This window comes from Syngnathus floridae, chromosome 4 (assembly GCF_059516105.1).
Source record: "Syngnathus floridae isolate MCC-2025c chromosome 4, RoL_Sflo_1.0, whole genome shotgun sequence".
Classification (NCBI taxonomy): domain Eukaryota; kingdom Metazoa; phylum Chordata; class Actinopteri; order Syngnathiformes; family Syngnathidae; genus Syngnathus; species Syngnathus floridae.
The window spans coordinates 7,741,451-7,756,640 of record NC_142416.1 but is presented as its reverse complement, the minus strand read 5'-3'; the positions used below and the strand labels follow the sequence as shown (position 1 = coordinate 7,756,640).

Sequence of the window (15,190 nt, the reverse complement as noted above, 5' to 3'; positions counted from 1 at the left end):
GAGCAAAATTCACTTATTTTAAGTTTTAATAATAACAGACAACTTTGCATTACCTGTTTAAAATGTTCATGAGGCAAAAATAATTTTAAACTCTTGTAAATTAAATTATTTCATACAGTTTGTTCAATGTTATCTGACGCTTCAGATATGAATGAAAGGCAGAATTTGTGTTTTTAAAGTTGTTCACATCTGCCTGAGTGGCTTATATTTGGTTATTTTGTCATTTAAAAAATAAAGACAATCGGGACAATGAAATTTGTTTCATAACAGTATGCATTTGCATGAAATTTCTGTAGTTAAAAAATGTCTGAAAAAAGTATTGGCCCCCGGGCCCCTTCACTTTATCAAATCTGGCCCTCCTTGCAAAAAGTTTGGACACCCCTAACTTAGATGTAGGGGGGAGCCTTCACGGTGACTAAGGGCAAACAGACCCCTTAGCTGCCCAACAACATGCCTGATGTAAATTAATGTGACAAAGGACCCCTTCGGCTGCCTAAAAACATGACTTTCTAAAAAAACAAGTGCCACTACCTTCAATGTAACGCGCTTTCGGGTTAACACGAATTCCAAATTTTTTACCCCAAAGTCGAGCATTCGCTGTATATATGACCATAGCAATTTTAATCTTTCTGTTCCAGTGACAAAAGTAAACGTCGGACTAAAACCGTGAAAAAGAGCGCAGAGCCCAAGTGGAATCAGACATTCATATATTCACATGTTCATCGGCGAGACTTTCGTGAGCACATGCTGGAGATCACCGTCTGGGACCAACCAAGGGTCCAGGAAGAGGAAAGTGAATTCATGGGTGAGGTAGGTTTGAGGTTCACCAACCAAGTATTTTTTTAATTGGTTTACCACTCCCTGAACTGTTTCATGGTCACAGCTAACTAATCTATGCTCTATTACATGTACTCCTTGAGGAATATTAGTGTCTTTAATTTTTTCTATGTTCCTTTTCTCAGATCCTGATAGAGTTGGAGACCGCCTTGTTGGACGACATTCCTCACTGGTATAAACTCCAGACACATGATGTGTCCTCAATACCTTTGCCTCAGCCATCCCCATACCTTCCGCGCAGACACGTCCATGGAGACAGCCCAAGCAAGAAACTACAAAGTATGTCTTTTAACAGTCTTATGTCGGCTTGAGAATGTGTGGGGTCTTAGCTTTTATTCCATAACAGTGTTGATTTGTCTCTTGGTGCACAAGATGCAGACCCTCCGATCTGATCATCTTTTGTATGTGTGTGCGTGAGTACAGGGTCACATCGCATCATTGATACAGAGTTTGATGATGGTTTGATGATAATGACTAAAGGTGGGTTGGGGGCATGGTTACTACATGTGTCCTTCTAGCAGCCTATGGGCACCCAGCACTGGGTGAGAGAACATATTATTGCCCCCTTAAACTCTGAAATCCACAACTTGCTGCTAAATCTTTATTTACAAATCATTGTATTTCTATTGGACTGATAGTGTATGGTATTTTGGCTGTAGATTAGTAGTGTATGTACTGTATTTCAGGGGCAACAGTAAAAAGTTCTCCTCCTCTGCTGACTGTAGAATCACCTATCACAATAAGTGCATGTAGCACTGTAGCTTTAGTTCACTGCATTCCACTAAGTCTACTGTCATTGATCCGCATGCCTCAAATATCTGACACACATATATATATATATATATATATATATATGTGTATATATATATATATATATATATATATATATATATATATATATATATATATACATATATACATATATATGTGTATGTATATATATATATATATATATATATATATATATATATATATATATATATATATATATATATATATATATATATATATATATATATATATATATATATATATATATATGTGTGTGTGTGTGTGTCACTCTGAGTTGGTAGAGTGGGTCATCCAGTTATCCAGTGATCACAGGGTCACCGGTTTGACTCCCAGCTTCGACTATGAGAGTGTTGAATACACTGAACACTAATTTACTTCCAGTGGGCCTGCCAGCACCTTGCAGCAGCTGCCCATTAGTGTGTGAATGGGTGAGTTTGAGGCTTTGAGTGCTTTATATATAAGTGCACTCCCATATACTTACACAGATAGGAAGGGTTAAGAAGCCTCGGGTGGCATAGCAGCTTGAGAAAAGTAATAAAAAAAATAACATTTCACCTGCTATGATAACTTCAGATACAGCTAAGCCTCGATTTTAAGCACTTCAATTCTACATGATTTTCTTACGAGGTTTGGTCATGGACCACAATTTATTTCATGAGAAATCAATTTTACTACTAACCTTAAAACATTTGGAAAACAACACGCAACCACCACAGAGACGGCGATCGATAAGGACTGTTATGCTAATGCTGTTTATGCTAATAGGATAGGACGTCCCGACATGATCACTACCCGTAAATAGGACATGGACTCCATCAAAGTTATGCATCTTTGAGACATCCTAGATTTTGCAAGGCAGCAACGGACTAAAGCTGTAAAGCAAAAAGGCATAATGGACTACCGTATTTTCTGGACTATAAATCGCTCCAGAGTATAAGTCGCACCAGCCATACAATGCAAAATAAAGAAGAAAAAGATATACGTCGCACTGGAGTATAACTCGCATTTCTGGGGGAAATTTATTTAATAAAATCCAACACCAAGAACAGACATGCCATCTTGAAAGGCTATTTTAAAAAAAAAAATGGAATCGGCAACAACAGGCTGAACGGTACGGTATGCTAACGTTACATAAGCACAAACCCGGGCAAAATACGGCCCGCGGGCCCTTTGTGCGTCTCTGTCCGGCCCGCAATCATAAATTAGATTTGATTACAACTGAATAAATTTAAAAAATCTGTGTCGTTCATGCAATACAACTGTGCTACTTTTATTTTGAAAGGCGTCGCACTTCCGTGAAGCGTGCGTGCATATGAGCTGTGCGTGTAGGTGAACAGCGCGAAGTAATGCTTCTCTCAAAATGTGTGCTGACACAAAGAAAAGAAAAGTTGACAAGGAGTGCCGTGTTTTCAACAAGACATGGACTGCCAAGTATTTCTTTACAGAACTGAAAGGTAAAGCCGTGTGCCTGGTTTGTGGCACACAGGTCGCTGTGTTTAAAGAATATAATTTGAGTCGCCACTACACGACCAGGCATGAGAAAAAATACATCTTTCTGATAAACAGCGTGTAACAGAGGCTAATGCATTGCTAGGAAAACTGCAAGCCCAACAAGGACTTTTTATCAAACTTCACACCCAGAGATGCAGCGGCTTTGTCATTTGAGGAAACGTTAAAGAAGTTAAGAATAAATTGTACTGATTAATGATTGTTTTTTATTTGACCTATACGCCACAATTTCACATAGCTTAATATGAATATAAACAGAATAATTGTATTCTTCTAATTAACAGTACCAGCTATTTAAATAATTTAGTGCATTTTACAATGGAAGAAAATTGAGCAGGTTTAAGTTATTGTAGGTGTGGCCCTCTGACACAACTCAGGTTTTTCATGTGGCCCCTTGTAAAAATTAATTGCCCACCCCAGCATAAGCACATAAACAAGGAACTGAGAACGTGCCTGATGTAACATATTAAGAGTTATTCAAATATATATAGCATAAATAACAAGTAAACTGGGCCGTGGAGCAGTATTCCAACACGATAACGACCTTAAACACACCTCCAAGACGACCACTGCCTTCCTAAAGAAGCTGAGGGTGAAGGTGATGGACTGGCCAATCATGTCCCCAGACCTAAACCCTATTGAACATCTGTGGGGCATCCTCAAACGGAAAGTGGAGGAGCGCAAGGTCTCCAACATCCACCAGTGATGTCATCATGGAAGAATGGAGGAGGATTCCAGCGGCGACCTGTGAAGCTCTGGTGAACTCCATGCCTAAAAGGGTTACGGCGGAGCTTTAAAATAATGGTGGCCACACAAAATATTGACATCTGGGTTCAATTTTGACATTTTCACTTGGGGTGTACTCACCTTTGTTGCCAGCATTTTACACATTCATTGTTGTATTTTGAGTTACTTTGAAGTAACAATACATTTACTTTGCTATCCAAGCTCTACCGTGACTACTTAACATTGTCTCAAAGTGTCATTTCTTCAGCGTTGTCCCATGACAAGATATAATTAAAACATTGCAGAAATGAGAGGGGTGTAGTCATTTTTGTGAGATACTGTGTATGCAATATAGTTATTTTTTATTACTCTCTTTTTTTACCGTTTGATGAGCATGGTTTTGTTGTAATAATACAATGTCTATGAGTTTTGGGTTTTGATGTTTGAGTCCAAATACACTTTTGTCAACTTCTAATCATTTTTAATAATTATATTGTATTAATACACACTCAGAACAATGATGTTATTCCCCAAATACAAACACGTGTATCTTAGTACACATTTCCTGACTGCAATTTCCCAAAACACTTGTATGCATGGCTCAGAATTTTTTTCCCCTGCTAAGACTTTCTAAATAACGCACTTTCTGGGTTAACGAGATTCCCAAATTTTGGACCCCAAAGTCCGCGTAAAATCGAGGCTTAGCTGTAATGGAAAAATGGTCAATATTTAGTCCCTAAATTGAGAGCAATATGAGTGTCTGAGATGAACATAATCCTCCACAAAATATCCTGGAAAAAACATGGTTGAGTAGGGAAGGCTTTAACCATTGTTGCTACCTTAGGAAAGGCTCCAGACTCTTACAACCCCTGCTGCATGTCACATCATTTCAAGTTAAAGCAAGTAATTTACCACTTATCTCACAGAAAATTGCAGTAAAAGCTATTTTCTTGCTTGCGAATTGGCCATTTGCCTGTGAAACGTCTAGATATTTTGCAAAAGTATAACCTCTTAGGGTAGTGAGCAGTGTAACACTCAAAACTAATGTGTCCGTATCAAAGGTTACACATCTGAACTCTTGGCGTGTGTGCGTGTGTGTGTGTGTGTGTGTGTGTGTGTGTGTGTGTGTGTGTGTGTGTGTGTGTGTGTGTGTGTGTGCGCGTGCGTGTTTCAATGGTTTTGCAGGAGGAGAGCGTAATTCAAGGGAAAGAGAGCGAGGCAGTACGTTGGCTGTGCCTGAACAGCAGCGCACCCTCCAGCATCGCTCTCGCTCTGTATCTCCTCACAGAGAGGATTCCTGCAGGGCGAGGTCGCGGCCTGCACATGTGCCCATGCAAAGGTCAGTATAACATGCCACCGCAAATCGGTCAATGTCTGTGTTAAAAATATATGAACATAATACCATGTTTTATTATGTTATACATCAAACTTGTCAAAACTCTTGACCAGTATGCCATTACATCTTCCCTGATGAGCACTTTACTAAATTGCGTGGAACTGGTCTACGTAGCGAGTGTATAAAAGTTGTAAACACATGGGGCCTTGACTTACTAAGATCACAAACGGGAGATGCTAAAATGCATTTTCACCCCCACAGGCTGTGCATGTTGTCTGTGGACGTGTTGCACATGATCTACTAAGATGGAAATCTTTTACTAAGATCACAAATAACAAGCTCGAAATTGCATGTTCACTCAAACAGATTGGACATGCGATTGGCAACTGGTGTAAAATTTGTGGCAACTGCTGTATTTGAAAAAAGGGATTTTTTCCCCATGAGTTTGTTCTGATGGTTTCCACCAAGGAGCATTTTAGGGAGCACTATGAGCGCAAAAGGAAGTCTGAAGTGATGGAGCTGGATGTGTCAGTGGAATAGGCAAACATACTACTGAGTTACAAAATATTTTCGTAAAGCCAGCATTCTGGTCAAGACCCTGAGAGGGTATTCCACCCTTTTCCGACTGAGGACCATGGTCTCAGCTTTGGGGTTGCTGACTTTCATCCCAAACGCTTCACACTCTGCTGCAAACTGCTCCAGGGAGAGCTGAAGAGCACCTCATTGTCTCCAAAAGCAGAGATGCAATGCTGAGATCACCAAACCGGACATCCTCAACACCTCAGCTGCGCATAGAAATTCTGTCCATAAAAGTTATGAACAGAATCGGTGACAAAGGGCAGCCTTCGCGGAGTCCAACCTTCACTGGAAATGAATCCGACTTACTGGTGATCCTGAAGGGGGGATCCTTCCATCTGTGGTCCCTTCTCAAGGTTTCTCATTTTCCCCTGGCAGGGTTTTTTTGAGTTTTTCCTTGCCCTTTTGGGAGCTTATGATCAGGGGATGCTTTGAGAATAATTGTCAATTTTTGGCTATGTGAAGCCCTTTGAGACTGTTTGTGATTTAGGGCTATACAAATAAACTTGACTTGACTTGACTTGACTGCCGGAAATGCAGACCAAACTCTGGCATCAGTGATACACGGACCGAACCGCCCTTATCAGTAACTCCCCAGGGGGCACGCTCTTCTCCAGGTCCACAAAACAAATGTGGACTGGTTGAGCAAACTCCCATACACCCTCAAAGATCCTGCCGAGGGTATAGAGCTAGTCCACTGTTCCACGGCCAAGGTAAAAACCACAGTGCTCCTCCTGAATCCGAGATTCGACCTCCCAACGGACCCTCCTCTCTTGCACCCCTGAATAGATCTTACCAGGGTGGCTGAGGAGTGTGATTCCTCTGTAGTAGAACACATCTTCCAGTCCCCCTTCTTAAAAAGGCCAATGTTCACACTTTCAAATGATCACCTCTTCAACATTACAAGGAAATCACAATGTCCCATCGCTAGTGAGCTATTATTAGAACAGGCCAGTGTTGACCTATGTAGTCCTTGGGGGCTCCCTTGCACCCGTGAGGACCAGGTTGGTGATCCCTGCTCTAGAGCCTGCTCACTTATTTATATCTTCCGAAGTCCCCAAAAGACCAGCATGTTGTAAGTGCAAAGCTCAGGAAGGAACATATGGTGGTACCACTAAGTCAGCAAGATAGGAAGTTGCAAAGCCATCTATTATTTCATGAGTAATTAGTAAAACTACAAATCACATTTCATGCAGAGTGGGAGCCAGTGCAAGTTGATAACGAGAATGGAACATGATCCAAGTTTAGTTTTGGTCATGAGACTTGCTGCAGCATTTTGTACTCACTGCTGACTTTTAATACTCAACAGTGTTGTGTCAAATATAATTTGATTTTTGCTGAGTCACCCCGGGGAGTCTAATTTTGTCAAAACTGACCCTTGTGTTGTATATGGCAGGATCAATAATCAACTCAGTTCTCTCGGGGTTAAAAAGCAAATAATTACAGCGGTGTTTCACAACCACTGTGCCACCAGTGTGCCGTGAGAGACGTTCAGCTGTGCCGTGGGATTGTCCAATAGTAATTACGGAGCGCATTGTAAACAGGATCGCCAAACCACTCGGCAGTTCGCGCAAGGCCTGGTCAGCCACTTGCTAATCGAGAATCGGAGAATCTTGAGATTTCATATTGTGTCGGTCTGATTGTATTGCATCGGCACATATTCAGTTTATGCTGTGTGCTTTTGCTAACAGTGACAGACAACTATGACGGTTGTGGTGCGTTTGCGGTCCAATGAAAATCAGAGCATACAGTTTATCCGGAGAACCTGGATTGGTTATTTTTCACATACATTAAATAAACAGTCAAGTCGAGACACCTCGACTGTGATAGCCACTCAGCTGCTGTCAGAACAGCAAGTGACTTTTTTCTTATTGTTGCAATATTTATAGACCTAGTATAAAACGGTAAACAAAATCACGTTGATTCTTTTATTTTAATCACAATCACTTTAAATAGTTTATTTCTTACACCGTCTAAAACCTTTTTAAAAAAAACTGTCACTTTTATCTTAAAAAAGGAATACAATTTAAAGAATACTTAGTATTCATTTCTATTAAGTTATTCGACTCTCCATACATATATAGGAATAGGACTTCACGTCTTTCGTTGTAATATAACTTATTTTAATGTAGGAGCTTAACAGATTTTTGTTGGCGGTGTGCCGCGAGATTTTTTCCAATGAAAAGGTGTGCCGTGAATGAAAAAAGGTTGGGAAACACTGAATTACATTGTCTAATCTCAAGAAGATACACGTCCACATTACAGCAAGTGCATGGTTTCTTACTTCTGCAGGCATCTGTAGTTGAATGTCATCACTTATATTAGATATAGCAACATACTCTACATCATTTCTTAAGCAGTGGTGGAATTTTAGTCCGATTTAATGTCAAACTTAGAACTGTGTCGATTTACTAACCACACTTGGAATTATTGGACAAAGGCTTTCATATAAAAACACAGGGTTTTTGTAACTTATTAAAGCAAGACAGCATTCTTGCCCATCAGTATTGCCACACGCACGCGCACACACGTACCCCCCACACAAACACATAGTCAAGACTCGGACACACGAACATCTCCATATAAGTTATTGGGAGACTTGTTACCAGGTCGAATCCAATGAAAGCACAGGGGAAGTGCAACTTTGGAAGACCCTGGAGCACTGCACAGAAAGCTTTACTTTCCCTTCTTGTGCAAGACAAAACATTGACTCTGGTTGTGTTGTTGGTCTCCTTTTTCTTTCTGCTGCATGTCTAATTGTAACTTAATAGAATTAACCTATAATTCATCAAATTGTCTGACAACCACCATTTACATTTGTTTGGATATTTCATTTGTTTCACGGACAAGCATCCCATTGGATACTTTAATGTGTTTATGTCATCATGAAATGTACAAATATTTTTAATGAACTGTACCACATTTCAACATTTTGTTCAAAAAGGTTAGGGTTAGGAATTAATTTGTGTTCATTGTACTGTAACTGTATTTGCTTGTGTTTTGTATTAGTAATTCTGAACTTTTGATATCAGGAGCCTGGATGAGATCCATCAAAACCGCCACCACTCCCAGTCGCCTTCCCATTACCACGACTCCCATTTAGAGCATCAGCGCTCCGGTGACTCAGACTACGAGTACTCTGAAGACAGGTAAACTTTTTAGGTATTTAGATTTTGTGGATGACACTGTGCTTAACATTTATTTGCTAACATCGAATGTATTATTATTATCATTATTATTGTATTTTCTGTACTATAAGCGGCTACATTTTGCACAAGCTTTGAACCCTGCGGCATAGTCCAGTACTGCTCATCTAGTATGAAGTTTTCATGATTTTTATGATATTGTATGATTATTCTTTTGCATATTCTCTTATATATGAAAATTAAACATTAAAATACCTGCATTTTATAGTCCAGTGTGTCTTATAGTATATGAACAAAACAAGATTTTCCCCTAATTTTAGCTGGTGCTGCTAATAGTCCAGAAATTACTGTATTAATGTGTTGATTAAAAGAATTAACAAAGAGCGAGGTTTAAAGATTCTTATTCCTTGTGTAAAAAGCACAATTCAGTCGAAAGCAATTGTTTTCAAAATAGAGTCTAATTTCATTTGCAAATTATCTTCTATCTGCATAGTATCGACAGTGGGCAACTAGTGATTGCCACATAGTTCTATTTCAATGTCAGTGTACTGCACAGTATATTTAATAATGGCTCAGAGTGATGATATATGTCATGTTTTTTCTCATTCATAAAATCACATGCCTGTCTAAGTTGCCATCTTCTTCTGTTGTGTTTTTTCGGGCGATTTTTCATTTGTTCACCCATTGTGATGGCAATGATAGTGAGGCCCTGGAGGTGAACAGGTCAATCCGAGGTGGGAGTGCAGAGTGCCTACACACAAACAGGTAAAAAAAAAAAAGAGATAATCAGTTTGTCCAGTTTTATTTTACACTATACCCTATTTTCTAACCATTCATCCTCAGTCTATCCTTGCAACATTTAACACACTATGTTGGTATTGTTGCAAACTATGTGTGTGCCTGTTTGTGAGTGTCGGTGTCTTTTATCATTAATGTTTTGTGAGTGTCTACTGGTAGATTATCAATAGATTCCAATAGGTTTAAATGCACACTTTACAACTAATATAATAGTATAATCAAGAAAGTCACTGTGTGAAAAGATTACTGCACAAGTTGTCCTCAAAGAAAGCAAATTTCTTTTGATGAACATGTTTTATGTGTTTTATGTTGTCACTCACGACAGTTGTATACGTGTTCAACTTTTTTGTCTTTGTGCATGGCCTTCGTTCATACAAGCAGGGGTGCATGTAAACCTAGCAACACACTCCCTCCCAAAATGCCCCTGTTAGTAAATGGCATCCATAAAGACATGTACAGGTAAGCACAAAAGGGCTGTCCTTGTTCCCTCTTTGTTTGCTTTGTCTAGTTTTTGTTCATTTGTGCAGTTTGTGAGCCATTTTGTTGCTACAGCTTTTTTTCTCAACACATGAAATGTCCCTCTGGCTGCTTGTGTTGGTGCCAACTGGTTTTACCATATTGTTGCTTTTGTCAACAATGATGGTACTGTGGACCTTCCCTATGTATCTCCTCACCCTTTGACCCAGTGTTTTAAGCAAAAAATGCTGAGGTCAATGTCATTGAAAACACCACTGTACTGGGGTTGGGTTGCTTTGTTACGGACCTTTGTCGATCAGGTCAAGGATTTCCATTGTCTTAAACTTTAAGACTCTTAAAATTTTGGTGTTAGGTTGTGGTGTTGTGAATTAAGGATGTTCAAACTTACCTCACAGCCAGCATAATTCAAGACAGACAAACTTCAGGTCCAATGTATTTACAATTTTCATTCTCCCTGCATCCAGCTACAGTTCACCTTTTTTAGCAAGTAGATATTAATTAAGTTTCAGTATATATAAGTATGTTACAGAATATACAATCTTTTTGGGTTCACGCCAGAGCTGTCAGGATCAAATATTTTTATGGATTATTTGATCAATTATTCCATTGACTAGTCACATAACGTTTTATATTGCGTGAATGTGTATTACAAAACAATTGTTTTTTTCTGATTACTGTTTATCAGCCAATTAACCAACCATTAACCAATTATTATTGTTTATTTGGTATTATTCAGTGGCTAAAAACAACAACAATTAAGCATGATCACAAAAAAGAATTGTTTCTGTACTCTCTGACCTTTTGGAAAATTATTCTCTTACTGGTTCAGTCATTATTTTCCAAGGTAAAAGCAGATAGTTGTCTTATTTTGATTAAACACAAAAGATAGTCAGCTTTCATGGTCTACATAAATCAAATAATCCTGTTAAGAGGTTGAAATCGGAGCATTTAAAAAAAGCCTTACTTGATTATTGAAATTGTTGTCTGTGGAGTTGCGGTCAATTACAAGACGAACGAGACGAAGGCAAGTTATGTCTCTTTTACTCTCCACACAAAACTGACTGATAATACATCAACTGCAAGCAAAAGAGGTAAAAGGATGCAAAAAGCTGATAACAGAGCTGTCAACCAATAGAGATGCATTTCAACAATTTGACTCAATTTTCGCATTCTCAACATTGTCAAGTGTTAAGCATTCCCTCTAACATTGATATTTATATTGAATTTGGGTTATATTTTACCCCCAAAATTAAATGACAACTTGATTTGCTTGCAAGATCACAATCAGTGTTTATATGTAGTATAGGAACATTGAAAAAAACAAAAAGACACAAAATAGGCAAGCACAGACGTCATATAAGTATTGATTGATAAGTGTGACATGTTCAGAAATGTCACACATATCAAGGCAAACTTATCAAATGCTGTTAAATCAGAAACATTTAGGCAGCTATCATGGTACTTTCTGTTTGCACCCACATTTGAAACCAATTCGCACTACTTCAGGTGCACCACTTAACAGACTGATGCTAACTGCACAATTGACACAGCGTAAGATAAAACAAATAAATAAACAAACAAACAAACAAACAAACAAACATAAAACAAACATTGAGCGAGAACGTCTGGGCTATTCTTACATAATAACTTTACACTATGTTGTTTGTCATCCAGTTCGGCTTTTCATTTTTGAACCATTCCTGTTTTACCGAGCTGAGCTGTAACAATGAACGCAGAAGTCAATTGGAAATCATGTTTTGGTGTCACCAATTGATGCGAGTGGTGCTCAAAGCTTTGTCGTTTCCACACTGGTGTTCCCTTCACATACTTTCTTTCTGTTCACATCTTTTAGATGCATGCATCATTTGGTCTTTTTTTTTTTTTTTTGCCTTTCTTTGTATATTTCACTTTTCATGGGCATGGATGGTGTACAGCTCCACCCTCCCCGCATGCCTAAAAAGCAAGCTGCCCCAAAGGCAAGAGGGAGGCAACAACGTGCATCGTAGTATCTTTGCACACCGTGTCCTCAGGTTCACTGATGAGGTCACAGTTAGGTAAGAAAATGCCTCTTCACATATTCTCTGCTCGTCTTCTGACTACCCCCAACGTGCCCTTCCTTCAACGCACAGAGGCTTAAGCTTGCACTTGACATTGCAAATGACGGCATTAAATGAGCACTAAAATCTTAAGCCTTTTTATACCTCCATGTAAGGCCCTCAGCCTGAAACTATGATGTGCAATGTCATGCGATGGTACTGAGCCAGCCATCTGTGTTGTCTTTGTGTAGCATGACATGACAACCAAAAGCAGTAGCAGTCATATGCATCTGATAATAAGATAAAAGCTAGCTTCTCTTCCCTCGCTCACGTGCAGATACTTTTCCACTTAGACCCTGTTCACATGGCAACTCACCAACCTTCTATTTGAGTGCTCTCACAGTATATGCAAGGATGAATGGCTTTGATAAATGGCCTTCGAGTCATTCCATGTTACCCCACTGTCTGATTGCCGTCCTTATTCTGTCGTCATCTCATGTTTGTTTCTCTGTTGTACTTCTCATAATTATTCAATTTTTCCATTCACATACCCCCCCCCCCCCCCCTAATTTTCTACATTACTTCCACCTTGTCTCCTGTCCTCCTTCATCGCTCCTCGTTGATTTCTACCTTACTTCTCTCTGCTGCTATGCTGTGGTGGTGCAGTGACCTGCAGCCATCGTTGGATAGAGTGAGGAGTGCCAGCACCACATGTTTGAGACCAGACAGCAACTTTCACTCTTCTGACAAAGACAGGTATTAAGAATAAATAGTTCTCATGTGCACACACCAACCTAACATCATTCGTACAAATATTCATGTCATTCATTTTATGTCCCCACTCTAGTTTGTGTCATGCTACAATCCATACACAGTTTATTTCTCATTGACATCACAATAACTAACCCTTCAAATGGAATGTGTAATCTTCAGAATTTTTTTATTTTCAAAGCAGCAATATACTATATTGTAGTTAAAGTGGTTGTCGCTGACAAACTCTATCATTGATTAATTCAGGCTAATGCCTGGCTACCTTTACACGAAACAACGGGGGAATTATTTGATAGTGAAAAACTCTAATGAATGTTTGGAATTGTTAATCACTTCTTGAACCAAGTGAGGAAAAACAGCTGTTGAATGAGTAACAACTCATGTGAAGGAAAGTCGAACTACATCCACACAGACCGCTGCTATAGCAAACTCCCCCGGGTAGAAGTACTGGCAAGATAATTAATTGCCCATGACAATCCTGTATGTCAGCTATGTCCAAAGTCCGGCCCGCGGGCCAAATCCGGCCCCTGGTCAGATTTCATACGGCCCGCAGCTTCAGTCTTATACATTAATATATATTATTTATGGCCCGCCTGCACTGTCAAACTGACAAAAAAAAATCAGGAAACTTGAAACTGTAATTCATCCTATTACCAAAAGGTGGCAGCACCACCCCTCTCCGCTCATTTCTGCCATGGTGACTGCAAAGAAAACGAGGAAAGTTGACATTGAGGGCCGTCGCTTTCAAGAAAAATGGGAATTACAATACTTCTTCACTAAAAATCAAGGCAATTGTGTTTGTCTAATTTCTAAAGAGACGGTTGCCTTGTTTAAGGATTTCAACCTAAAGAGACACTATCAAACTAAACATGCGAACACATACAACAAGCTAACAGGGAGTGACCGCGCTGATAAAGTGAAGCAGTTCCAAGCTGAACTGGCATCACAACTGATTCTTCATGCGGAGCTGTGAGTCAAAAGTAAAAGTAATTATTACTTAATATTAAATATTACGAAGTGGCCATGCTAATACTGTTGATGTTATGAACCTGTAGACGTGACACAAACTATTACTTTCTGAAAGATATTGTGAATGACAAAAGCAAAATTCACTTGTTTTAAGTTTTAATAATAACAGCCAACTTTGCATTACTTATAACTCCTGTTTAAAATGTCCATGAGGCAAAAATAATTTTAAACTCCTGTAAATTTAAGGTATTTCATACAGTTTTTTAAATGTTATCCGACTCTTCAGATATGAATGAAAGGCAGAATATGTGTTTTTAGAGTTATTCACATCTGCCTGACTGGCTTATATTTGGTTATTTTGTCATTCAAAAATAAAGACAATTGGGACAATGAAATTTGTTTTCTAACAATGTGTATTTGCATAAAAAATTTGTAGTTAAAAAATGTCCGGAAATACTATTGGTCCCCGGGCCCCTTCACTTTATCAAATCTGGCCCTCCTTGCAAAAAGTTTGGACACCCCTGCAGTATGTAGTCCAGTGGTTGTCAAACATTTTAGATCTAAAAAATGCTCTCAATATGAGCGCCATTAAAAAAATAAAAATAAAAAAAGGTAAAGACCCAATGATTGTCACACACACATCTGGGTGTGGTGAAATTTGTCTCTGCGTTTAACCTATCCCCGAAGAGTGCAGTGAGCAGCAGCGGTGCCGCGCCCGGGAATCATTTGGTGATCTAACCCCCCAATTCCAACCCTTAATGCTGAATGCCTAGCAGGGAGGCAATGGGTCCCATTTTTATAGTCTTTGGTATGACCCGGCCGGGGTTTGAACCCACAACCTACCAATCTCAGGGCAGACACTCTACCACTAGGCCACTGAGTTGAGCCAGTAGTGCCTCCACCACACTAAAATAGAGGGGGGGGGGGAGTAATCCTCATGAATATTTATTAAGGAAGTCAATTTCAAGTTACACGCATATATACAGAAAAGTGCACGTTAATTGTACCTAGAAGGTAAATACATTTGAATTGTACATATATGTAACATTTATTGAACTGTCATTCCAAAAACAATGACATGATGCAGTTTAAACTTGAGGGAGCCTGCGTAACACTTTGAGACTCAGATACAAAACTTACAAACCTCACCAAATAAGCTAGTTTGCACTTTGAGTCTCAAATTGTTCATACTTTGGTGTTTTAATCAGGTAACCAAC

At 39.2% G+C, this 15,190-nt stretch overlaps 1 protein-coding gene across 33 annotated transcripts in view; it reads left to right on the top strand.

The window, feature by feature from the left end:
• The window catches only part of LOC148398676 (regulating synaptic membrane exocytosis protein 1-like), a 78,207-nt gene that overhangs the window by 49,328 nt on the left and 13,689 nt on the right, over positions 1 to 15,190 (top strand). For 17 of the 33 annotated variants that reach the window (XM_088373999.1, XM_088374028.1, XM_088373996.1 and 14 more), the window contains 9 exons: positions 639 to 810; positions 963 to 1,116; positions 1,261 to 1,317; positions 5,050 to 5,203; positions 8,809 to 8,925; positions 9,625 to 9,687; positions 10,099 to 10,179; positions 12,132 to 12,251; positions 12,900 to 12,989. In XM_088373999.1, the coding sequence (XP_088230125.1) occupies positions 639 to 810; positions 963 to 1,116; positions 1,261 to 1,317; positions 5,050 to 5,203; positions 8,809 to 8,925; positions 9,625 to 9,687; positions 10,099 to 10,179; positions 12,132 to 12,251; positions 12,900 to 12,989 (1,008 nt within the window). The remainder of the gene's footprint in view (positions 1 to 638; positions 811 to 962; positions 1,117 to 1,260; positions 1,318 to 5,049; positions 5,204 to 8,808; positions 8,926 to 9,624; positions 9,688 to 10,098; positions 10,180 to 12,131; positions 12,252 to 12,899; positions 12,990 to 15,190) is intronic. The other 16 variants (XM_088374002.1, XM_088373995.1, XM_088374006.1 and 13 more) reach the window with 9 other exon arrangements.